The sequence below is a fragment of the Bombyx mandarina genome, chromosome 02 (assembly GCF_030267445.1).
Source record: "Bombyx mandarina strain Sakado chromosome 02, ASM3026744v2".
Lineage (NCBI taxonomy): Eukaryota > Metazoa > Arthropoda > Insecta > Lepidoptera > Bombycidae > Bombyx > Bombyx mandarina.
Genome location: NC_143209.1, coordinates 1,610,604 through 1,637,026, shown reverse-complemented (window position 1 = coordinate 1,637,026; position 26,423 = coordinate 1,610,604). Strand labels below are relative to the sequence as shown.

Here is a 26,423-nt window from a genome sequence, read left to right as displayed (position 1 = left end):
AAACAAATCACACAACTTCACTCCTCGCGTTCCCGCCAAAAAGTCCCGAAATTCTATTTATCAATGTGTATGCAATGTATGCACTGTTATACCGATTAGATTTGCGAATAAAGAAATCTTCAACCGCGAATATAGGTATTAGGTCGCGTTCTTTAAATTCGCGTTATTAAAAACGCGAATGAACGAATCGCGAATAAGGAGTTTTTATTGTATCTGTGGAACTGAATCTTTGAACGTCATTTTCATGGTATTTTTTTTAAATTCAAATTCATCTCTAGTCGGTGACTTGTTTCTCGGAGCCGCTCTGCCAACCAGAGTCCATGGTGTTCGTGTCGCTATAACAATGATGGTGGTTTGTCTTCAAGATCTCCTCTTTGCCATCGCGGACCGGTTCGTACTGAGAATCCGGGCCCAGGCATTTAGAAGTTTCCGGACTGTTCGAATACACCTGATCTGGGCTGCGATCGTCGTCAGACAATAACGACTCTTCTGTTTTAGGGGATAGAGGCGAGATTGGCTGAGCGAAGAATTCCTTCGAGTCGGAGCTGGACTGTCTGGGGTGCTCCTTAGGCATCCTGAGCGGGCTCATGTGCGATCTAGACCTAGGACTCCCTTCAATCCGAATACTCGAATTTAGGTCTGCCATTCGATCGAAGCGGTCAGACATGCGAGGATCGGTCACACGTTCGATCCGGTCACTCATCCTTGTTTCGCTCATTCGTTCCATTCTCTCGCTCAGGCGCGTATCGTTCAATTTATCGCTCACTCGCGACTCATTGATTCGTTCTATCCGGTCGCTTAGTCGCGAATCGTTCATCTTATCGCTCATTCTCGGATCGTTCATTCGTTCGAACCTCTCGGACAGACGCGATTCGTTCATTTTATCACCGATACGAGAGTCGTTCATTCGTTCGAATCGATCGCTAAGTCTAGAATCGTTCATTTTATCACTTATTCTGGATTCATTCAATCTTTCGATCCTATCGCCGTGGCGGGCGTCACTGACTTTATCACAAACTCTAATCTCATTCAATCTCACTTCATTTACGCGTTCGCTCATTCTACAATCGTTTCTATCGAATCTGCAATCGTTCAATTCGTTCAAACGATCTCTGGAATCGTTGATTCGTTCACAGATCCTAGCGTCGACTCGTTCGCAGACGTTAAGTCGGTCCCTCGAGTCGTTCATTCGTTCGCTCATTCTGTTCTCGTTCATTCGATCTCGGTCGTTTATCCTCATAGCGTTGAGCTGGTCTATTTGATGCTCGGTGAGGCGCACGGGATTGTTGACGCGCATCTTCTCTTGTACCTTCGCGTGCTGGGTAGCGCGAGGCCGGCGCTTGGAGCCGACCTGCGGCTGGGGTCGCTGCTGCCGGGTCAGCGTGAAGGAGCCGGTGTCTGATTCGGACGTGGACTCCGGGTGGTTCTCTATGGTGCCCACCAGAGCGGATACGTTCGGATTCACGCAGCAGTCCGCCTGGTATGGACAGATTTAATTAATATCTTAATTATTATTGCATTGCTCATATTTGTATAATATGTTCGCGAATATCTATACTAATTAATCCTTTAGGTCACGACGACTTCAAATTAATTTCAACACCATAAATTTCACAAGTGGTCGAGGCCTAAAGGATAAGACGTCCGGTGCATTCGTGTTGAACGATGTATCGGTGTTCGAATCCCAGGCGGGTACCAATTTTTCTAATGAAATACGTACTCAACAATTGTTCGTGATTTACTTCCACGGCGAAGGAATAATCGTGTAATAAAAATCAAACCCGCAAAATTATAATTTGCGTAAATACTGATGGTAGGACCTCGTGTGAGTCCGCGTGGGTAGGTACCACCACCCCGCCTATTTCTGAAAAACGCCGTAATTTTTTTTATTTATAAAAACGTCCGACACCCTATCTATATTTACATGGCACGTCCTTATCCGAACCAAGCTTATATAGGGTTGTCTCTATGAGTGAGGGTGCTTTACCAACCACCCCCAACCCCTCCCCCCACTCCTTGTTACCTTAACGGACACGTTGCAGCAGCTCGACACGTCTGCAAAGTACACCTCTGACTCGGTGTTCAGGTTGGTGTTCCGACAATCCTGCATTGACGATCTGAAACGCGATTGTTGTTAACTATCAATCACCTTCCCCTTCACAGGGTCTTTAACCTACAATAATGCCATATTTTCCCGAGATATAGTGTCTCGTGCCACTGTCGGATCTTTAACTTACAATAATGCCATATTTTCATTCATTCATTCATTCATTAATTTAACCTACAATAATGCCATATTTTCCCGGGATATATTGTCTCGGGCCACTGACGGGTCTTTAACCTACAATAATGCCATATTTTCATTCATTCATTCATTCTTTTAACCTACAATAATCCCATATTTTCCCGGGATATATTGTCTCGAGCCACTGTCGTGTCTTTAACCTACAATAGTGCCATATTTTCCCGGGATATAATGTCTCGTGCCACTGTCGGGTCTTTAACCTATAATAATGCCATATTTTCCCGGGATATAATGTCTCGTGCCACTGTCGGGTCTTTATTTAGCCTACAATAATGCCATATTTTCCCGGGATATAGTGTCTCGTGCCACTGTCGGGTCTTTAACCTACAATAGTCCATGTTTCGGATGAGTGTCTCGAACGCAGGTTTGATGACTTCCAGCCTACCGAACAAGCCGGTTTCCGAAAAGGCTACAGTACCATAGACCACATACATACGCTGCGGCAGATTGTACAGAAGACCGAAGAGTACAATCGGCCATTATGCTTAGCGTTTGTGGACTATGAGAAAGCCTTTGATTCCGTCGAAACATGGGCGGTCCTTAGATCTCTCCAGCGGTGCCGTATTGACCACCGGTACATCGAAGTATTGAAGTGTTTGTATAATAACGCCACCATGTCAGTCCGAGTACAGGAGCATTGCACGAAGGAAATCCCTGTAAAGAGAGGAGTGAGACAGGGAGATATGATATCTCCGAAACTGTTTATCACTGCTCTGGAGGATTCCTTCAAGCTTCTGGAATGGCAAGGACTTGGCATCAATATTAACGGCGAATACATCACTCATCTTCGGTTTGCCGATGACATCGTGGTCATGGCAGAGTCGCTGGAAGATTTAGGGCGTATGCTCGGTGACCTCAGTAGGGTTTCTCAACAAGTGGGTCTTAAAATGAACATGGACAAAACAAAAATCATGTACAATGTCCATGTTGCACCCACCATAGTTACTGTTGGGAGCTCTACTCTTGAAGTTGTTGACGAATATATATACCTAGGACAGGCAGTCCGATTAGGTAGGTCCAACTTTGAGAGAGAGGTCAGTAGACGGATCCAACTCGGCTGGGCAGCGTTCGGTAAACTGCACAACGTCTTCTCGTCCAAAATACCTCAGTGCCTTAAGACAAAGGTGTACAACCAATGTGTGTTACCAGTGATGACTTACGGCTCGGAGACGTGGTGCTTCACTAGGGATCTTTTTAGAAGGCTCAAAGTCGCGCAGCGAGCTATGGAGAGGGCTATGCTCGGCATTTTCCTACGTGATCGAATCCGAAATGAGGAGATCCGTAGAAGAACGAAGGTTGCTGACATAGCCCGTAGAATTAGTGAACTGAAGTGGCAATGGGCCGGTCACATAGCACGAAGAGAGGACGGTCGATGGGGCAGAAAGATCCTGGAGTGGCGACCACGTACTGGCAAGCGCAGTGTGGGACGGCCACCTACTAGATGGACCGACGACCTAGTAAAAAGCGCTGGGTCTCGTTGGATGCAGGTGGCAATGGACCGGTCGCACTGGAAATCTATTGGAGAGGCCTATGTTCAGCAGTGGACGGCGATAGGCTGAAATGATGATGATGATGAGTCCATGTTTTCCCGGGATATAGGGTCTCGTGCCACTGTCGGATCTTTAAACTACAATAATGCCATATTTTCCCGGGATATAGTGTCTCGTGCCACTGTCGGGTCTTTAACCTACAATAGTGCCATGTTTTCCCGGGATATAGGGTCTCGTGCCACTGTCGGATCTTTAAACTACAATAATACTATATTTTCCCGGGATATAGTGACTCGTGCCACTGTCGGGTCTTTAATCTACAATAATGCTATATTTTCCCGGGACGTGGTGTCTCGTGCCAGTGTCAGATCTTTAACCTACAATAATACCATGTTTTCCGGGATATAGTGGCACGTGCCACTGTTGGATCTTTAATCTACAATAATGTCATATTTCCCGGGATATAGTGTCTCGTGCCACTGTCGGGTCTTTACAATAATGCCATATTTTCCCGGGGTATTATGTTTTTTTACTCTTTACTCAAACTGAGTCGGCTGCCTCGCTGCCGGTCGTACCTTATAGGCGAATGTTTGTCATTCTGGAAGCCCAAGTTCTCTTTCCCTTGCTTCTGGCAAGAGTCGCTGCTCTGGTCGGAAACTGAAATAGGATAAATATAATATAGATTTACTTAATATTTATTTAATTTTAATTTAATTTTAGAGTCCGCGCAGGTGGGTACCACCACCCCGCCTATTTCTGCCGTGAAGCAGTAATGCGTTTCGGTTTGAAGAGTGGGATAGCCGTTGTAACTATACTGAGACTTTAGAACTTGTATCTCAAGGTGGGTGGCGCGTCTACGTTGTAGTCTATGGGCTCCAGTAACCACTTAACACCAAGTGGGCTGTGAGCTCGTACACATATCTAAGCAATAAAAATAAATAAAAAAGATGTCTATGGGCTCCAGTAACCACTTAACACCAGGTGGGTTGTGAGCTCGTCCACCCATCTAAGCAATAAAAAAAAGGTATAAAAGTATACCTCTACTGCCGCTTTTCTGGTGGACGCATTCAATGGCAATGTTATCGTCCATCCTGCAGTCTCTGTGCAGGTTACTGGCGCTGACCCCCAGCCTCTGACATCGGTACGGCACCAGATGCCCTCTGAGGGTGTTGAACCTCGCCTCCGGGGGCAGATGCGTCACGTCCGCTTGCATCCGGGCCATTTCCGCCACGTACGCGTGCCCCAGATCCGGATTGAGCCGATGCAGATCCGGATTCATCCGGTTCGCATCCGGATTTAACCGGTCAATGTCGTTTGGCGGCGCGCCGTGCAGTAGATACGAGTTTCTGGAGCACGCGTGCGTCTGTACGTTGGCGTGATCGTGCGCCGGTCTGTGGACGTCGTGGTGGTGGTGGTGAAGCAGGGTCGCCGCAGCCGGATCTTGATGATGAAGGTGATGCCTGCGAACAATCGAGAATAATCATAATAGATTCCTTAAGACGTGCTAATGAAGGCATAGGGTTCATCTGATGGTGAGTGGTATCAGTCCACCGTACATATTATGTCAGAGGCACAATTTTTTTATTTTTATTTTTTTATTGCTTAGATGGGTAGACGAGCTCACAGCCCACCTGGTGTTAAACAGTTACCGGAACGCACAGACGTCTACAATGTAAATTCCGCTACCCACCTTGAGATATGAGTTCTAAGGTCTCAATTTTTACAGTCCAACAGATGCCCCACCTTCAGACCGAAACGCACTACTGCTTCACGGCAGAAGTAGGCAGGGTGGTGGTACCTACCCGCGCGGACTCACAAGAGGTCCTACCACTGGTTGCAGAAGAACATGTCATAGCGCTCGGGAAACGCCGTAGAGGTGAGTTCTCAGTCCAAAGCCGGATGGTACGCGGCAGAAAAGATCTCTGGAGACTCACTGTGTATGAACGCAGTGGCTCCAGGTCATTTATATTTCAACCTCATGTCTCAAAAGCAAATAAGCGTTTTAATGTCTATTAGTTTTAGGATCCATCTACTACAATATGCCTGAGTGTGCGCGTGCGTGTGCGAGTGTGCGTGTGTGTGGTGGCGTGTGTGCGTGTGCGTGTGTGCGCGTGCGTGGTGTGTGTGTGTGTGTGCGTGTGCATGTGTGCGTGTGCGCGTGCGTGTGTGTGCTCGTGCATGTGTGTGCTCGTGCGTGTATGTGTTGCGTGTATGTGTGTGTGCGAGTATGTGTGTGTGTGCGTGTATGTGTGTGCGAGTATGTGTGTGTGTGCGTGTATGTGTGTGCGTGTGTGGTGAGCGTGTGGCGTGTGCATGTGTGCGAGTGTGCGTGTGTGCGCGCGTGCGTGTGAGTGCGCGTGCGTGTGTGCGCGTGCATGTGTGTGCGCGTGCGTGTGTGTGCGCGTGCGTGTGTGTGCCGTGCGTGTGTGTGTGCGTGTGCGTGTGCGTGTGTGCACATGCGTGTGTGCGCGTGCGTGTGTGTGCACGTGCGTGTGTGCTCGTGCGTGTGTGTGTGCGTGTGCGTGTGTGCACATGCGTGTGTGTGCGCGTGCGTGTGTGTGCACGTGCGTGTGTGCTCGTGCGTGTGTGTGCGCGTGCGTGTGTGTGCGCGTGCGTGTGTGTGCACATGCGTGTGGTGCACGTGCGTGTGTGTGTGGCAGTGCGTGTGTGTGCGCGTGCGTGTGTGTGCGCGTGCGTGTGTGTGTGCGTGTGCGTGTGCGTGTGTGCACATGCGTGTGAGTGCACGTGCGTGTGTGTGCAAGTGCGCGTGTGTGCACGCGCGTGTGTTTGCGCGTGCGTGTGTGCGTGTGCGTGTGCGTGTGCGTGTGTGAGTGTGTGTGCGTACCTGTGTGCGGGTCTGCCATGCGGGCTGTAGGGGGGCGGGGGGCCCCACGCCGCCCCCTCCGCGACCGTGCCCACCGACGACTCGCTCTAAGTACAAAGAATCATAGTTCGACATTTTTTTTCTCTTACTCTAGTAACTTTGAGAGGTTATCCTAGATTCACCGAACTAGTAGGTGAGCTCACGGGCCTCAAATCTGAGAACGTTGCTAACACGAACCCTAGCAAGTGGTTACTGGAGCCAATCGGCTATAAAGCAACTGCGCCACCCACCTTCAGATATAAGTTCTAAGATCTCAGTATAGTTACAACGGCTGCCCCGCCCTTCAAACCGAAACCAGTAAAAACCATTACATTGGAATATAGCCGTCGTCTCTCTCCCACGGGTGTACCTGCGTGAAACTCTGTTGATGAGCGAAATTCTGAGGGTAGTTCGGCCTCTGGAACGCCGGCTCGAATTGCGGAGCACCCGGGGCTTCGCCCTCGCAAAAACCGTACGCGCTGTCGCCGGACTGCGGGACTCCTCCCATATGACATCTAGAACTGAAAGGGTGGGGTGAAATTAATTTTTCTGTTGCAATAATTAGACAAGCTGTCAGTCTAACAACTCAGGGCGGTTGGCCCGCGACGCATGTTTTAATCAGTTAAATAGTTTTGGATATAAATAGTTTGGATAATAGAGTTCTTTGTCAAAACATTTATTTATTTATTTATTTGGGATTTATTATATTTGTAAAAAAGCGTGGGGAGCTTTTCAGGATATTATCAAAATAGCCATCTACTCATATATGTTCATAATATTATAAAGAGGAAAGATTTGTTTGTTTGTTTGTTTCGAATAGGCTCCGAAACTACTGGAACCGATTTGAAAAATTCTTTTTCCATTAGAAGCCGACACTGTCCCTGATGAACATAGGCTACTTTTTTTAATTTTTTATTTTATTTATTATTTTTTGGTTTCATGTGTGTTTTAATGTTTCCGAAGCGAAGCGAGGGCGGGTCGCTAGTATGGTTCATAAAATATTTATAACTACTGATACCATGCACCCCACGCTTTTTTTACAATTAAATCATTTTTTCTTACACTATTTTTATTCAAATTTATTTTCTATTTTTTAGTTGGATTTTCTATAAAAGCGTATTTCGTTATTATAGTTTTTTTAAACTATTATTTATTTCTCATTTTTTAGTGGAATTTAAATTTTTTCAATATTATTATTTTTATAAATTTTTTTAAAAATATTGAATCGTCATCGGTCCTTAATAAGTATGCCAAATTTCGAGTTAATCCGACGTTTTGAAGGGGGTCAGAATCGTGTTCAAAAATTCCGTTACATACTAACATACATACGTCTGAAGCTAATAAAAGCGTACTAAAAATACAGTGTTATGGGAAGGCTACCTGTAAATCATCCATCATGTATGATAACTTTAAGTCAGTTAATAATAATACTAAAAACTCACTTCTGGCTGTTACTCCTGGGCCAAGGGAACCAGCTCCAGGCCGAGGTCTTCCTCCCGGCGCCAGGATTGGGCGAGTACAGGTTCCCGATGCGTCCTTGAAAATATAGACATTTGAAAAAGCACGGTTTTAATGAATCTCGAAACATCTTACGTGCCAGTAATATCGCTATTTTACTGATGGTAGGACCTCTTGAGTCGGCACGAGTAGGTACCACCACCCTGGCTATATCTGCCGCGAAGCAGTAATGGACAAACGCATTATTGCTTCACAGCAGAAATAGGCAGGACAGTGTTACCTACCCGTGCGGACTCACAACAGGTCCTACCACCAGTAATTACGCAAATTATAATTTTGCGAGTTTGATTTTTATTACACGATGTTATTCCTTCACCGTGGAAGTCAATAGTGAACATTTGTTGAGTACGTATTTCATTAGAAAAATTGGTACCCGCCTGCGGGATTCGAACACCGGTGCATCGCTACATACGAATGCACCGGACGTCTTATCCTTTAGGCCACGACGACTTCTGTATGTATTTATTTCGTTTACCTGGCGCCCAAAATCTGTGCTGCAAGCTGATATCCCAGGCCTGCTGGGCGGGGTGACACTGAGCACAACAGCCGCAGTTAGCCTGAAAATAATAATTATAAATAGCTGGGAACAAATCACGCTCGACCATCATATAGTTAGACTAATTGTGTTAGCATAAGAAATATAACCTGAAAAAAGACCATTATGTAAGAATTGAAACGATTTATAAAAATACATGTATAAGCTTTAGGATTGTAAGACTGTACGCAAAAATTAAGTAAAAACTCTCGATCCGTAGCCCTTACATTAGGTAAAGCGGCTTAGCTCTGCCCCTGGCATTGCTGACGTCCATGAGCGACGGTGACCACTTACCATCAGGTGGGCCGTATGCTCGTCTGCCTACAAAGGCAATAAAAAAAAATTAAAAAAAATTTTCAAACGTAATATTAAGAGCCATGTCAACGACATGGGAAAAAAAAAATCACGCTCGACCATCAGGCCTCAAATTAGGATTCCCTGTGTTATTTTATACCAGACTAGCGACCCGCCCTCGCTTCGCTTCGGAAACATTAAAACACACATGAAACAAAAAAAAAAAAAAAAAAAATTAAAAAAAAGTAGCCTATGTTCATCAGGGGCAATGTCGGCTTCTAATGGAAAAAGAACTTTTCAAATCGGTCCAGTAGTTTCGGAGCCTATTCGAAACAAACAAACAAACAAATCTTTCCTCTTTATAATATTAGTATAGATACTGACATACATCATCACTACATAGTATAAAACAAAGTCGCTTTCTCTGTCCCTATATCCCTGTGTATGTTTAAATCTTTAGAACTACGCAACAGATTTTGATGCGGTTTTTTTTAATAGATAGAGTGATTGAAGAGGAAGGTTTATATCGACGCTTGAAAGACAAACGTGACTAAGCGACAATGCGTGAACTTTACAGTAGACTAATTTAAAGTTGAAATACCTGAGAAAAATTATATTTTAACGAATCTAGCTGCAGGATTGAAATGATTTTAATAGACCTAGAAATAAATTTTTTTTGCGCATCGAATATGGTTATTTCCTATCATTTATGTACAAAGCAGTTATTGTCGCTTAGTCACGTTTGCCTTTCAAGCGTCGATATGTATAATAACATCCATTAAATAGTGGAGAAATGAATAATAAATTACAGTTTCCGAAGCGAAGCGAGGGCGGGTCGCTAGTACTTATATACGCTTAAATATATAGATAATAAGCACCCAGACAAAGAGCAAATAAAATTGTTGATCACACGAATGTTTGCGCGACGCGGGAATCGAACCCACGACCCTCGGCCCTCAAGGCCGCTAACTAATGCACCACCGGATCAGCCAATAAATTGTTGATTGTTCTTTTGTAAGTTTTTTTAATGTAGTTTTATATACACATACAGTTCGTGATTCTTAATGTCTTTTTATTTTTTTATTAGGTTCACACAACTGGATAAAATCTGCACACATAAGCATTGAACTTATTTACATAAATTAATGCATTACTAGAGGTCCCGCAGTAGTCGAAATTCGACTATAATTAATTGGAATTGTAAGTTTGTACACTATTATGATGGTATTTTATACAAATTTCGCCAAGACTACACTATAAAAAATATTAACAAAGACAAACAATATTTAATCTATTCTCAATTTGACAACAGACGTCAAGAACAAAAGTTTGACAATAAATAGTATGCATGCGTGTGTGCGTTAAATACATGGTATGTAGTGTATGTAATGTTTTCTTTATTGATGTAATGTATCTTGTATGCATTATTTTAAAAAAATATTAGCATTGTGCACTTATTCTCTATATTCTCTATAAGTGTGGAAAATTTCATACTCCTCCGTCCGCGCAATTTTCATAAAAAGAGATACAAAGTTTTTGCTTCACGTATTAATATATAGATAGTATGTGTGAACACATCTTGCTTAAGAGCGTTTGTGCTTAAGATAAAAATATCGTTAACTGATATTAAAACAAGACAAAGGAAACAAAAAAAAATTAAGGGCATATTGTGTACTCACTTGAGCTGATCTGCCGGCGGTGGGGGTCGGCTGTCCCATTGGCGGCCGATACAGCGAACGACATCTCAATTCTAACTGCTCCCAGTACATTTTCTTTCGTTCGTGACTGTAATGGTATAAAAATAAAGTTCAAAATTGAATAATTTTTTTAACACTAATCATACCAACGCTTACTGGTACCTATTTCTACTATGTGGGTAGATAACGGTATACGACAAGTATTACTCAAAATAAAGAAAATAAAACAACAACAAAAAGTATAATGACTTGATTAATTGGTAAGAAAAAGTCATGAAGTCAAGTGTGCAAAAGCAATAAGATGATACGTGCAAACAAAGCTAAATCTAACTCTCAGACACAGCCCACTGAGTTTCTCTCCGGATCTTCTCAGTGGGTCGTGTTTCCGATCCGGTAGATTCTGCGAAGCACGGCTCTTGCTAGGGTTCGTGTTAGCATCGTCTTCAGGTTTGAGCCCCGTGAGCTCACCTACTAGCCACGGTTACGCTGGAATAGCCGCTCCAGGCTACCAGCATAGGTAGGAAAAAAAAAAAAAAAGCAAACAAAAGTTTAAAATGGGTCATTTGACCCGTTATGGTATGTTTAGTGTTAAACGGTAGCTTTGTAGTCGGTTTTATGAGGCGATTTAGGACAAAGGCAGATTATCTCAGTAGTTTAACACTATAGCTACGTTCAATACCGTCTTTACCATAAGGGCGCACGGGGCCCCGAAAGACCGACAATTTCTCTCACACGTTTATTCTCAAAACATTTTTGTCGGGCACATTAAGACTTTTTTCACAAATCAGTAATCACAAGGTATTTACAAGGCATATACTATGCCTATAATAGAAGATTTTGCTCAACAGAAATCCCGAAAGAAACCAGTTATCGAAATCGTAACCAAAAAACCGGCAGCATTCTAATATCATTAATGACATATTATATCATACTGTATTTGATTGCCTATATATAATAAATGGTCTCATACTCAGTAAAAAAATGTTATTTTAATTCGCTTTTTTTACTTTCCAAAAGGGCCTCAAATTCTTGTGTGCCCAAGTGCCCCATCCTAGTTTAAGACGTCCCTGGCTATGTTATGAAATAAATTTTTCATTCAGTTGTGTAAATATATGCACTCAAGCGAAAAATGTCTTTTTTTTATATATTTTAATCCAGCTCTATCGACTTTTAGTCCGGTTCCACTATATGCTGTTTAAAGTCTGTAGTCATATTGAGAATGGATTAATATTGTTTGTCTTTAATATTATTTGTCTTAGTGTGGTCTTGTGATTATAGAACTTTAATAGATTTTTTTTATTGCTTAAGTGGGTGGACGAGCACACAGCCACCTGGTATTAAGTGGTTACTGGAGCCCATAGACATCTACAACGTAAATGCGCCACCCACCTTGAGATATAAGTTCTAAGGTTTCAGTACATGTAGTTACAACGGCTGCCACGCCCTTCAAACCGAAACGCGTTACTGCTTCACGGCAGAAATAGGCAGGGTGGTGGTACCTGCCCGCGCGGACTCACAAGAGGTCCTACCACCACTCTTTGACAATAAAACGATAATAATGTTCAAGCTTATAATTTCAATTAATTATAGTCTAATTTCAACTACTGGGGGACCACTAGTTACTAGACCACCATTACAACTTCAAACAGCATTGTTCTATTTGCGAACATCATACATTTTAAATCAATCGGGCTGACCGCCTGCTCACTACCAGCATTCAAAACCATGACAACAGTTACCATAGCAACCGTTACAGTTTGAACAGTAGCTTGACATTTGCGTGTCGCGACTAAAAAAATTCGCAACACCTTTCCTCGCCACATTCCAAGGTAAAAAATGTCTCAAGGTGTCCACAGGAGTAGCATCAGCGCCACATCGGGCAGCCACTACGACGAACTCAGCGACACGGAGCTGATAAAGCTGGTCGGCGAATTGAAACAGAGCCTTAAGGCGTTGCAGCTCGAAAACGACGTACTCGAAAGGGTCCTGACGAGGCTGGACCCCTCCCTGCTGCAGGGCATCCAACAGGCCATCGAATACGCGAGCAAATTTCAGAGCTACTCCTCGATGAACGTGGGCAGTTTCGTCAAATCGCAAACTTCCAAATTCGGGTTCGAGTCTCTAGCCAGTCCATCCAGGATGCTCACCAGCCCTTCGAAGGTTTCGACCAGGCGAATAGACTCATCTGCCAGGGTCGGAGGGACGGTCATCTTCGGTACGGGACCACGAGTCAACGTTTTAGAGAGATCGGAATTAGTTTCCACCGAAATGGAGATCGTGATACGGAATCTCGAGAAAGTTCGGAGCAAGGCCGCTAAGCAACACGCTTTATTAAAAGCTCAATTAGAAGAGATAGGCCTCAGGGTCAATGATATCGTGAAATCATACGAGCTGTTCGACAAGCAGGTTATCGTCGAAGGCTGGGACAGTATAGCCCAAAGGATCCCCGCTGAAATCTGGATACGATTCATGACTGAGTGGGTCAAAGCGACCGACAGCCAGATCGGGAAGCTGCGGCTCCGGACCAGCACCCTGAACACTCACTACAGCAAATTAAAAGGACAGATCCAAGTCAAAGAGGAGCTCAGCCAGAATCTAAGACCCGTCGATTTTGACAAACTGAAGATCGAAAACGGAGAATGCATTAGCGTTATCGAACAGAAGATTCAGCAGCTTGGCGAACTTAAAAAGATGACGGGCGACGCCAATTTGAATCTGGCCGTCCACAAGAAGGCTCTGATGCAGCAGAACACATACCTAGCCAACGTGTTGAGAACGATCAGAACGAAACAGCAGCAAGCCGCGGTATTGGATAGAGAGAAGAATATAATAGAAGACGAAGCGGATAAGCTGGAGGATAAGCTGGAGGGGGTGAGGAAATTGAGGTCAGCTTTCGAAGTGCCCGATGTCATGGACTACGTGAGGGTCAAAGCTGAGGTGGCAGACCTAAAGCACTCGATAAAGATGCTGGAAAACCGAAGCAGAGTACAGCAGTTCGCTTTGAAATCTTTGACCAGGCAATTGAAGATTTTGAATTGACGAACCATTCGCAATGGATATGAGTTGATGATGTTAAAAGCTATTAGTGTTTGTAACGTTTATAATATTTGTATAAGTTGCGCGCAAAAACACTTTCGGTAAAGTTGATTAATATTTCAGCAAAATATCAAGTCCGCGTCATATGTAACTAACTACATACACCCAATTTTAATGTAAAATTATTGAATTAAAATTATGAATGGAAACTACAAAAGTCGACTTATAGATTCTCTCTGAGAATGCGCTGGTGATTCGGGAAAAACTTACGAAAAAATAATACTTATTTAACCCTATGCACTCTTTTTCCCCCTAACTATGCTGATAGCCTTGAGAGGCTATATCAGCGTTACCCTAGCGTGTAGGTGAGCTCACGGGGCTCAAACCGTAGTGTTGCTAACACTGGCCCTAGCAAGAGTAGTGCTTCGCAGAATCTACCACCGAATCGGAAAGGCGAGCCACTGAAAAGATCCGGCGAGAAACTCAGTGGGCTGTGTCTGTGGGTTTTGCACTCAAGGTCTTTTTCGAGACGATTTCGATCAATTTAACTAAACATTTTACGGGTACTTTAAAAACATTTAATTTGTATTCACACGTATACAAATAATAAAATTTCAATAGTTTCTTCTTATGTATGTCGGAAAGAACAAAGTTTGATAAAAATTACACTTTCTCAGCACAGTCGATTACAACAACAAGTGTTAGTATAATAAAGTTAGACGAATTTACTGGTGGTAGGACCTCTTGTGAGTCCGCACGGGTAGGTGCCACCACCCTGCCCATTTCTGCCGTGAAGCAGTAATGTCTTTCGGTTTAAAGGGCGGAGCTACCGTTGTACTATTAAAACTGAGACCTTATGACTCTGTCTCATGGTGGGTGGCGGCATTCACGTCGTAGATGTCTATGGGCTCAGGTTATCACTTAACACCATGTGGGCCATCAGCGTGCCCAACCATCTAAGATATAAAAAAAGAATACGTACGAATAGGAATAGTTACGAGTTTGACAAGAACGGTGACTGGTGTTTGGAGAGCTTAAAAGCATTGAGAGTGTATCTAGAGCGGTGTTTCCAAACGTAGGGACCAAGCCCCTACAAAAGGGGACAATTTGATAATTAGGGGGGACAATCGCACTAAATTAATATAGAAGATATGTATTAAAATTACTTTGAATTTAACTTCCAGTTTTTTTATTATATGTTTTCATATATTACTTACTGTATTCTGATAACAATTTCATAGTGATTTTTTCTAAAATCTATAATTAATGTTTCTTAATGTGTACAAATCAAATATTTTATGTTAAAAATCATGCATGGGGGGCATAAAAGTTTAAGAAATGTTACCACCCTCTAGGTCAGGTTTACTGGTTACAATTTGCGTAATTACTGGTGGTAGGACCTCTTGTGAGTTCGCGCGGATAGGTACAACCGCCCTGCCTATTTCTGCCGTGAAGCATTAATGCGTTTCGGTTTGAAGGGTGGGGCAGCCGTTGTAACTATACTGAGATCTTAGAACTTATATCTCCTATATATCCTAATTACCTCAGCAGCTGATAAGCCAGCATGCAGCTGAAGATGCAGACGAGCACAGCGCTGACTGAGAGGGCGAAGACTCCTCTCAAGCACCAGTACAGCGCGCCGTGGACCACGCCGCAGTCCGTGACGCCTTCGAAGACGCAGCGGACCCCTGGCACAAAGACTCGTTGAGCACATGACTTCAGTTGGTTGGGTAAGGATACTAGTGATATCCCTCTCGAGACCTCATGTCTCAAAAATGGCGACATTGACATGATGTCTGCATACGCCAATAAGTTAAGCTCATGGCTGTTCAGTTGGTTATACCAGGATACTTGTGATAGCCCTCTGTCTGAGACCTCATATATCAAAGATGGCAACATTGACATGATCTCTGCGGACTCCAATAAGTTGAGTACAAGGCTTCAGTTGGTTATACTAGGATACTTGTGATATCCCTCTCAGACCTCACTGTGGACTCCAATAAGTTGAGTACATGACTTCAGCTGGTTAGGTAAGGATACTTGTGATATCCCTTTGTCTGAGACCTCGTGTATACAAGATGGTGGCATTGATATGATGTCTATGTGGATTCCAGTAACTACGTATTGCCAACTATGATATGAGATTTTTTTTAAACTAAGTCTTCTTCTTCTTCTGTATTAAAGTGTATGGTTACCATCATCCTCGCTGCCGCTGTGCTGAGTGCCCGGCAGCATCGAATAACAAGTGCAGGTACGGGTGAGCTTGGTATACTCGCAAGACTTCAGCGTCTGCAATCTGCGATGAAAACATTTAAGTCTCTTCTCTTTAATTCACACAGCTAATTTACAATTAAAAGGTACAATTATCAAGTACTAGCGGCCCGCTCCGGCTCCGCTCGAGTCTTTAACAAAAATTTCAACGATATTTGACGCTGTTTTATTTTTTTAAATAAAAGAACACTTATTGCGGCATAACTATAATAGTTAGACATATGCTGTCGCAATACTTTTTGTAAATAATAAAGTGTTCTAAAAAGTCGTAGTACATAATTTTATTCTATCATCAATCGTTTTCGCAGGGCACGCTATGTAAAGAATATTTTAGGTAATTTTTTTACACCTTGGGTTACATTATTGAAGTTTTAGTAAGGATTCCTAAATTTTTTTTCAAAAAAGATTATAGCCTATGTCACTCGGGAATAGTGTAGCTTCCAAACAGTGAAAGAATTTTTCAAATAGGTTCAGTAGTTTCGGAGCCTATTCAATACAAAAAAACAAATCTTTCCTCTTTATAATATTAGTATAGATGTACAACTTTTTTTTCCTACCTAAGCTGATAGCCTTGAGAGGCTATTTCAGCGTATCCTTAGCTAGTAGGTGAGCTCACGGGGCTCAAACCGGAAGTGTGGCTAACACTGGCCCTAGCAAGAGCCGTGCTTCGCAGAATCTAACACCGGATCGGAAACGCGACCCACTCAGTGGGCTGTATCTATGGGTTAATTCGCTCGTGGAGCCCTTCGTCGCAAGCGACGGGTTTGACGAGTACGATGACTGGTACTTGTGGTACCTAAAAGCACCTTTAGTGGGTCGGGAGGATCCGTAATGACGTGTATGTACAACTGGCGGTAGGACCTCTTGTGAGTCCGCGCGGGTGGGTACCACCACTCTGCCTATTTCTGCCGTGAAGCAGTAATGCGTTTCGGTTTGAAGGGTGGGGCAGCCGTTGTAACTATACTTGAGACCTTAGAACTTATTCTCAAGGTGGGTGGCGCTTTTACGTCGTGGATGTCTATGGGCTTACTTCCAGTAACCACTTAACACCAGGTGGGATGTGAGCTCGGCCAACCAAAAAAAAAAAAAAACAGTTTTATGCCGGTACTAGTAACGCCATCTGTCGTTAAAGAGCAGAAATGGATATCAAAACGACTAGTACTATCGAGAACGATTATGCCGGTATAAGCAACGCCATCTGTTGTCAAATATCGAAAACTTCATTATTACAACATATTAAGTTATTAAAGCCAATCTTACTTGTTCATATGTATTACAGTTGTCGTTATGGTCACCAGGACGCAAGTCAAGGCGCAGACCAGACAGCAAGCGCCCACAACTTTGATCTGAGAACAACACAGCTATTTGGAAGGAGATTGTTGCAGATTACTGGTGGTAGGACCTCTTGTGAGTCCGTAAGGGTAGGTACCACCACCCTGCCTATTTCTGCCGTGAGAGATTTTGGACATCGCAGATTTTGGTTTGACGGCGACGATATAATTTATGTATATAATAATATGATCGATTTAAACTTCATTTCGTTTGCTATTAAAATGGCCACTTTTTGTTTTCAAAGTCTTCATTTACTTAGACATAAAGTACGGAAACAAAAAAAAAAAACATACAATTTGAACATACTTTTCTTACCATGTAGCTGTAACGGTTCCTCCGCCGCGCGAGGCTCATGATGCAGACGCCGGTCAACACCAACTGCGGAAAAGCTTACACCCTTAAACTTGACCGTGGCCTAACGGATAAGACATCCGGTGCATTTGTGTTGAGCGATGCACCGGTGTTCGAATCCCGCAGGCGGGTACCAATTTTTCTAATGAAATACGTACTCAACAAATGTTCACGATTGACTTCCACGGTGAAGGAATAACATCGTGTAGTAAAAATCAAACCCGCAAAATTATAATTTGCGTAATTACTCGTGGTAGGAGCTCTTGTGATTCCGCGAGGGTAGGTACCACCACCCTACCTATTTCTACCGTGAAGCAGTAATGCGTTTCGGTTTGAAGAGTGGGGCAGCCGTTGTAACTATACTTGAGACCTTAGAACTTGTCTCGGGGTGGGTGGCGCATTTACATTGTGGATGTGTATGAGCTCCAGTAACCACTTAACACCAGGTGGGCTGTGAGCTCGTCCACCTCTCTCGCCTCTCTCTCTCACGCCAAAACTCACCATGGCCGCCGGTACAGCTGCCGGCACCGTCTCCAAATGCTGCGGTGATGCGGTATAGGCCCTCAGCAGAATATGCTGGGCAGCCAACAGACCACCGAGAGCCGCTGCCAGGGCGCCGCAGCCGACGCACCACCAGGCGTACTTTCTACGACGACCGCTTGCTTCATTGTTGCATCCCACTGATGCTGGAATTAAGAAAACGAATCCAAGATTTTGTTGGAAGATCGTGATGCTGTCCACGTATAATTGTCTATGATGCACTACATTTGAATTTGAATTAACTTTTTTTTACTTTTGATGTGCGGTGTTATTCTGTAATATATTTTCTCATATACAAGTAAACACAATGTTTTTCAAGTATTATTTACGTTTTAATTAAAATTGCTATAGCCGCTAGTCCACCCTATCAGATTTGTTTATTGCTTAGATGGGTTCACGGTCCTCCTAGAGTTAGTTACGGAGCCCATAGATATCGACAGTGTTAATACCGTCAATCACCTTGAAACATGAGTACTAGTTTCGCGGCAGATATAGGCGGGGTGGTGGTACCTACCCGTGCGGGCTCACAAGACGTCCTAGAAAAGTAAAGTTTGATCTACTTTTTAGTCATGCCTCTCTATTTAATGAATGCAACAGCCGTTATACAATAATATTGGGACTTCCACCTGAAGGTAGGTTACATACAACACGCTCTATGGGATCTGCCGTCAAATCCAACCCAATAATCACAAATCTTTAATGCAGAAATACATCGTGGCAGAATTCATAATTCGTTAAGCTATAAGTAGACTAAAAACAGAACATAATATCTGCGAGTTAAACTAAATATTTGACAAACGTCAAAATTGACAGCTGTCATTACCGAAATAAGATGGCGGCGGTACATAGTGATGCGGGACCTCGGCGGCGAGGGTCGGCTGCGGACCGGACACCTGATACTGCACCACTTGCATTATACCGCACGCTCGCATCTCTCAATGAACTTACTAATGCTCGACATATACGACAGTATATAAAAAAGTCCTTTCAAAACTTTTCCAAAAAACTATTGTATCACAAAGGTAAACAGATATAAATAAGGTTCAAGAGTTTATACATCAATTTATTATCACTGTTGGACTGAATTAGATTGAGTGACATTAACAAGACGCGGAAACATTCAAAGAACGCGCAATTTTCGTAAAATCGATATTTCCACCCTACGACGACTAAGGAACAATGACCTCTTCGCAAATCGAAAACATTCTTCGAACACAGAAATATTCAATTGGAAAGTCACAATACGCAATTCCTTTGCTTGTTTTAAGATAGTCAAAAATCAATTCCTTTTATTTTTTAATTCACAATTTTATAATTTCCATCACAACATTCTCGAATTAAGATCGGTATATTTCCCTCGTTTTCTGAGACACCACAATAGAAATCACATTTTAAAGAGCTAATCAAATTTTATTTTCGTCACATTTTCACGTTACTAATTATTTAACGACGAAAAACAATTATTTATATTTGTCTAATCACTAATATTATTGCCACGGAGTTATTACTACGCTTAGTTTGGTATAAGGTTATGTCGTTTGACAATGGTTTCGCGCAGAATCCAACGACGCTGCCCAGGTATGAAAGGTCTTATGGGAATTACCAAAATTCACTGGATTTTGAATCTTAAAATCTTACGTGAGTGAATACCACATTGTTTTTTGTTAGTTTTTGCAGTCGCCCAAATAATCGCTAAATCACAGCCCGAAATCACAGCAATGGTATGGTACGCTAAGCTATTTTGTGGTAAGGAGTTTTACGATCCCTAATTTATTACTTGGTTATATTAATAAGAAATTCGACCTTCGAACAATATCTCGTCAAATTATAATAGAAATGGCTTCTTTAGTGGAATTATAGCCAGCATCGAGATTCAAATTCTATTTAATGGAGGCTACATCCTCTGTTTTCAAAAATACAAAAATAGTCACTGTAATTACGTCTGTAAGAGCACTACTTTCTTACTGGTGGTAGGACGTCTTGCGAGTCCGCACGGGTAGGTACCGCCCTGCCCATTTCTGCCGTGAAGCAGTAATGCGTTTCGGTTTGTAGGTGGGGCAGCCGTTCTATCTATACTAAGACCTTGTCTCAAGGTGGGTGGCGGCATTTACGTTGTAGGTGTCTATGGGCTCCAGTAACCACTCAACATCAGGTGGGCTGTGAGCTCGTCCACCCATCTAAGCAAAAATAAAAATAATAAAAAGTTGTATAAAAAAAACAATCGTCAAATTAAACTATATTTCATTACATTTATATTGTAAGAAAACATTCATACTTTATAAAAAAATAGACTAACGTCCTTTTCAAAAGACTACCTCTGCTACCTGTGCCTTTATAACAGGTAATGTTGCAAGAAAAAAAAAAGTTAATTGTGCTACAATTTTTTTCATCATAATGCGTGTGTGAGAAGATTCTGTCCACCTGTTTTGTAACAATGGTGCTGTGCAATGATTTTTTTTGTTGCAATCCACCCTCGGTCTTGCCTAAAATACCGCGATTCTGAATATCTATCTATTGTGAGTGGAATGTGGAGGAGACATTTATCATCCAAAGTGTTTGAAATGAAAGTATTTCGGAAGATATACATATATCTTGTATTGTGCTGTTTGTATATACGGATTTTCTTTTCTATTAATTCCTTAACATCGACGTATAGGACTTGTCAATTCATTCATCTCTTTAAGATTTCGTGTCCATTCTTTTGAATATCTGGGAGAAACTAATTTAATCAAAACACAATAGAGAATTAGCCTTAATTGATTAGTCGTAGGAATATCTCATACTTATGAATTAGTCTCACAATTCATTAATTAAAGGCTGCCAGAACGTTGTTTAGAAAATAATTACTTATATCGTTGAAGTGCTACAAGAATAATGTAATTTATATTAATATATAAATCTACAGTGGTTTTTACGGATGTTCCGTTATAACTACTGAACCGTGCAGCCGATTGACTTGAAACTTGGTATCCATGTAGAAAATACATGTACTTAATGGATGGGCTAACATTTATATGAGTGTTGAACTCCCTAATATAATAATGACAATAAATAATAATGTTAATTTCAAATGCCCAGCGAAGCGAACGAGTACGGCTAGTTTATGTATAAAAATACAAAATCAAATTATTACACAAAACAAATTACAATTGGAGTATCAATAGAGCTGTAATTACTACTTACACCTCAGCTCTCAAAACAATAGATAAAGTAATTACAATAGTAAAAAAAACCTATATTTTTTGGATATTGATTTACCACCTTTTCTTTTTGCTGGGCAATCCGTTTACGGATACCCAGTTGAAGGGGGTAGCAGACCGGGTTATATCTGACTCCGGTGTATCCAGAGAAGATAAGGGAGAAGAGGTAGACCGAGGTCCTACTCCTCCTCCAATATCTCCCAGGAGACTATGCTGCGCGATGCACCAACCCCACAGAACCGACCATTGACTAAGCCCCATCGGCTAGATAAAACTTACGGTACCGCATAGTGAAGACGGCATTTCATCCCCAGACAATCCTTATTACCTAAATTTTTATCGTTTTTAACAGGCTTTTGGACTACGCTGCATATCTAGAAATTGCTGGGAATCAAGTTGCTTGGGGCACAGTCGGGAATTTACGGAGAATTCAATCTTGATTACGCGCAAGCATTTCACCAAGTTTTACAGATAGTGGTATAAGCGAATCGATCAGAGTTACTCCCGTAAAAATCTGACCATTGTCAAAACTGCTTTCACGTTGCCATTGTGATGACAGTCGACCACGTAAACTAAGAATTCGAAACACTGTAAATAATATAAAGACAATTAAAAAAAACGCGAGATTAGACCGTAATTTTTACAGAAAAACCGCGAAAACTGCAAAGAATACTAACTTACCATTGGTTCTTCTGGTGGAAGCAAGTACGCTTGTAGGAGGTCTCGGTGGTAGCGCAGGCGGCGTGTCAATCTTCGCTGGAGGAGGAGCCCCAGGGTCGTCAGCGCTAGCGTACTGTGCCGAAGACGGCTTACAAGTACAGGCCACTTGGTACTGAAAGCGGGTTTTATGAGAAGAACATCAAGTGGTTGCCAGAGCCTAGGAACGGCAGTGAACTGGCTTTTTCCACCAGGACACACGAGGTGGGTGTTAATTTTGACTTGGACCTCGGAACCATTAACAAATAGCTGTCCAACCGAACTTTCAAACCCAGGCAACCCGATACTGGTGGCACTGTTCAAAATCTTGCTCATGCCTATTTATATATATGCGCTACCTGGTAGCGGAAGGGACAATTCCAGCTTCACGCGGACGGGTTGGTGAACTTATGGGCTCAACCTAAGAGAACTTGTTAATAATAGCCATAGCAAGAGCAGTGCTTCGCAAAATCTAGCATTAAATCGCGATCGCAACCCACTGAGAAGATCCGGCGATTGCTCATTTATAAAGGTATTCAAATAGGTCTTTTTTTTATTGCCCTTGTAGGCAGACGAGTACACGGCCCTCCTGATGGTGAGTGGTAACCGTCGCCCATGAACTTCAGCAATGCCAGGGGCAGAGCCAAGCCGCTGCCTACCGCAATTGTATTGTTGCAAGAACAAATAAATAAGTACCTTGTGCAGGTCTGAAGTTACAGAAGCAGTTGCGTCGCATTCTGGACATACTTCCGGGGTGGGAGAGCTTGGCGCTGACGTCACATCCGGATGAGACATTTTCGGGATTTCCTCGGTCTGTCGACAATGTAGAAAATATTAAAACGTTAAGATAAACAGATATTTTTGCCATCAAGGCTACACAGTAAAATTTACAGGACAATGATTATTATTTATAATTACTATGTTTCACTTGTGGCGGGAGGCCATCATAGAACACAAGATATTTGACGGATGCCTGAATCTCGCTTACGACATTTTCAAGATAAGCATGCCTATACTCGTATATAAGTTCTGATCAACAACATTCGGACCGTCGCGTCGGTCTACCCAAGCAATTATGACCAGCTCGGTGGAAAATCTTCTCTTTGTTACCACCAAACTTATATTCTGGCGAAAATAATCGGAACAAAACAAAAATAAATTAAAATTGTATTAGCCGTTGCTGTCAAATATGCTCTCCATAATTCCCGCCATTTAAAAAATTGCAATATGGCGTCCGTTGACGCGTTAACAAAAACTAAATCGTTTCGCATCTGCTGACCGCTTCCACATCCGGCGTGAACAGATGTCCCAACCGGCTTAGTGGCTCTGATACGGTTTTGCGATCGACATATTTCACATATTCTACATTTTCATGCAGTAAATTCCTACTTACCAATACTAAAACAGAACATCATTACTATTGATAAGGGGATATCGTCCCTTTTCAATACGCTTTTATTAACTTCAGCCGTATGTATGTTAGTATGTAACGGAGTCTTTGAACATGATTTTAACCCCCTTCAAAACGTCGGATTAACTCGAAATTTGGTATACTTATTAAGGACCGATTACAATTCAATATTTTAAAAAAATATTGAAAAATATGAAATACAACTAAAAAAATAAAAAAATTAATAATAGTTAATTGAACATAAATTTTAATAAATTTGAATTAAAAATAGTGTAAGACAAAATGATTTTATTGTAAAAAAAGCTTGGGGAGCTTTTCAGGATATTATCAAAACAACCCTCCTACTCATAAAATATTTATAACTCAGTAGTGAGAATCAGTAATGCGTTTCGGTTTGAAGGGTGGGGCAGCCGTTGTAACTATACTTGAGACCTTAGAACTTATATCTCAAGTTGGGTGGCGCATTTACGTTGTAGATGTATATAGGCTCCAGTAACCACTTAACACCAGGTGGGCTGTGAGCTCGTCCACCCATCCAAGCAATAAAAATAAAAAAGGCAGCGTTAAAACAGGATTTGGAACTATCAACAAAAGCAGTGACCACATAAGACCTGGTCAACTGTAATCCAATAATAGTAATACGCTAAAGCCACCAATTTGTTTGTACCATGTTTTCGATGTGTAGTGTTTGACGCCATTACAAAAAATAATTGTCAGAGACAAGAAGCGTTATTAACCAGATTTCCCACGCTGCAGACAAAAGCGCATTGACGTAATATAAGGTTTTTTTTTATTATTTTATTGCGCATAGGTATCGCCTCTACGCCCGGAAAGATTACTTAAAGAATTTCCCACTCAAGTTGGAAGGGATAACTGCTTCGTGGCAAAATTGGGTTACTTTTATTTAGGAATTTTTAAAAATAATACCTTTTTTTTATTGCTTAGATGGGTGGACGAGCTCACAGCCCACCTAGTGTTAAGTGGTTACTGGAGCCCATAGACATCTACAACGTAAATGCGCCACCCACCTTGAGATATAAGTTCTAAGGTCTCAGTATAGTTACAACGGCTACCCCACCCTTCAAACCGAAACGCATTACTGCTTCACGGCAGAAATAGGCAGGGCGGTGGTACCTACCCGCGCGGAATCACAAGAGGTCCTACCACCAGTAATTACGCTGATTATAATTTTGCGGGTTTCACTTTTATTACATGATGTTATTCCTTCACCGTGGAAGTCAATCGTGAACATTTGTTAAGTACGTATTTCATTAGAAAAATTGGTACCCGCCTGCGGGATTCGAACACCGGTGCATCGCAACAACGAATACACCGGACGTCTTATCCTTTAGGCCACGACGACTTCACCTTTCCAGTTCCCCCTGTTACGTTAGCAATCTATTCTACTCTATTGTAATATTATAATTTAAAAACTTTATATGGTTGTAAGTGTAACTCATCGATGCAATTTCGCATTAAAATAAACTAGAAGCCCCGCAGTACTCGAAATTCGACTATAATTGGAATTGTAAGTTTGTACACTATTATGATTGTATTTTATACTTTTTACTTACACAAATTCCGCCAAGGCTACATTTAATTACATTTTTTACACTATAAAAAAAAATTAATAAAGACAAACAATATTTAATCAATTCTCAATTTGATCACAGACGTCAAGAACAAAAGTTTGACAATAAATAGTATGTATGCATGCGTGTGTGCGTCAAATACATGGTATGTAGTGTGTGTAATGTTTTCTTTATTGATTTATTATATCTTTTATGCATTAATTAAAAAATATTAGCATTGTGCACTTCTTCTCTATATTCTCTATAAGTGTGGAAATTTTCATACTTCTCCGACCACGCAATTTTCGTAAAAAGGGATACAAAGTTTTTGCTTCACGTATTAATATATAGATACCTAGTTTAATATATAGAAATTTGTTATCATGGTAAATGAGGTAGCTTCAGCAATCATCAATGATTGTGACCAGACCGTGGGTAGGTCTCCCACGAGGTGGGCCGAAGAACTCCTGAAGGTAGTCTGAATCGGCTGGTGCAGGCAGCGCAGAACCTTTCATTGTGGCGAGGCTTGGGAATGCGTATACCCAGAAGTAGACTGTATATTTATAGATAGATAGATGGGCCAAAAATGACGTAAGCAGCTATTTGTTCCGGAAAATTTCAACAAAGATTAATAATTTCGGAATTACAAATTTAACGCTACAGAAACCACGAGGCACGTCTAATGATTTCCTAAAGTAAAATCCCATGGAAAACCTTAACAAAAGACGTTTTAAAAACAACGAAGACCACCACGAATCATTTCGCTTTACAGAAAGCATTTCCAACGAAACTATATGACGTCCATACAGAACGAAATGGAGGAGCTAGCAATGGCTACGTCATCAGGGTCAACGCACTCACGCGATCATCTTTCGTTCGTACAAATGATTTGCGAATGAATCGAATTAACTAATCTCTCCGTACATTAGCGTATTACTTTTTAACTATACCGATCAACTGATAGGAGAAATTTTAAACAGCTTTTTTTTTTTATTGCTTTGATGGGTGGACGAGCTCACAGCCCACCTGGTGTTAAGTGGTTACTGGAGCTCATAGATATCTACGACGTAAATGCGCCACCCACCTTGAGATATAAGTTCTAAGCTCTCAAGTATAGTTACAACGGCTGCCCCCACCCGTCAAACCGCGGTACCTACCCGCGCGGACTCACTAGAGATCCTACCACCAGTAATGTATGTTTCCAGCTATTCTCAAAGTCATTAGAGTAGTACTGTTTACATTATACACGGTCGTCAATCGTTTGTAATATCTGTTAATGACTCAAATGCTTCGAAATCGGTTTAAATTGTGCT

The 26,423-nt window shown here is 42.1% G+C and overlaps 2 protein-coding genes across 4 annotated transcripts in view; one reads left to right on the top strand and one right to left on the bottom strand.

The window, feature by feature from the left end:
* Positions 1-239: 239 nt before the first annotated feature.
* Positions 240-26,423, bottom strand: part of LOC114251140 (uncharacterized) — a 45,560-nt gene continuing 19,376 nt past the window's right edge. Inside the window, exons 2-17 of one of the 3 annotated variants that reach the window (XM_028185319.2) lie at positions 22,825-22,941; positions 22,114-22,264; positions 18,194-18,378; positions 17,648-17,719; positions 17,270-17,355; positions 15,934-16,034; positions 15,282-15,426; positions 10,685-10,790; positions 8,652-8,733; positions 8,101-8,194; positions 7,029-7,179; positions 6,641-6,726; positions 4,834-5,255; positions 4,371-4,452; positions 2,024-2,117; positions 240-1,477 (exon numbers count right to left, since the gene is read on the bottom strand). In XM_028185319.2, the coding sequence (XP_028041120.2) occupies positions 275-1,477; positions 2,024-2,117; positions 4,371-4,452; positions 4,834-5,255; positions 6,641-6,726; positions 7,029-7,179; positions 8,101-8,194; positions 8,652-8,733; positions 10,685-10,790; positions 15,282-15,426; positions 15,934-16,034; positions 17,270-17,355; positions 17,648-17,719; positions 18,194-18,378; positions 22,114-22,264; positions 22,825-22,923 (3,159 nt within the window). In that variant the 5' untranslated portion in view covers positions 22,924-22,941 and the 3' untranslated portion in view covers positions 240-274. Of the gene's footprint in view, positions 1,478-2,023; positions 2,118-4,370; positions 4,453-4,833; positions 5,256-6,640; positions 6,727-7,028; positions 7,180-8,100; positions 8,195-8,651; positions 8,734-10,684; positions 10,791-15,281; positions 15,427-15,933; positions 16,035-17,269; positions 17,356-17,647; positions 17,720-18,193; positions 18,379-19,055; positions 19,289-22,113; positions 22,265-22,824; positions 22,942-26,423 lie in introns of those variants that run through there. The other 2 variants (XM_028185320.2, XM_089733098.1) reach the window with 2 other exon arrangements.
* LOC114251141 (cilia- and flagella-associated protein 263) lies at positions 12,093-14,150 on the top strand. Its single transcript, XM_028185321.2, has one exon. It carries the CDS (start codon positions 12,539-12,541, stop codon positions 13,739-13,741), a length of 1,203 nt encoding a protein of 400 aa, XP_028041122.2. The 5' UTR covers positions 12,093-12,538; the 3' UTR covers positions 13,742-14,150.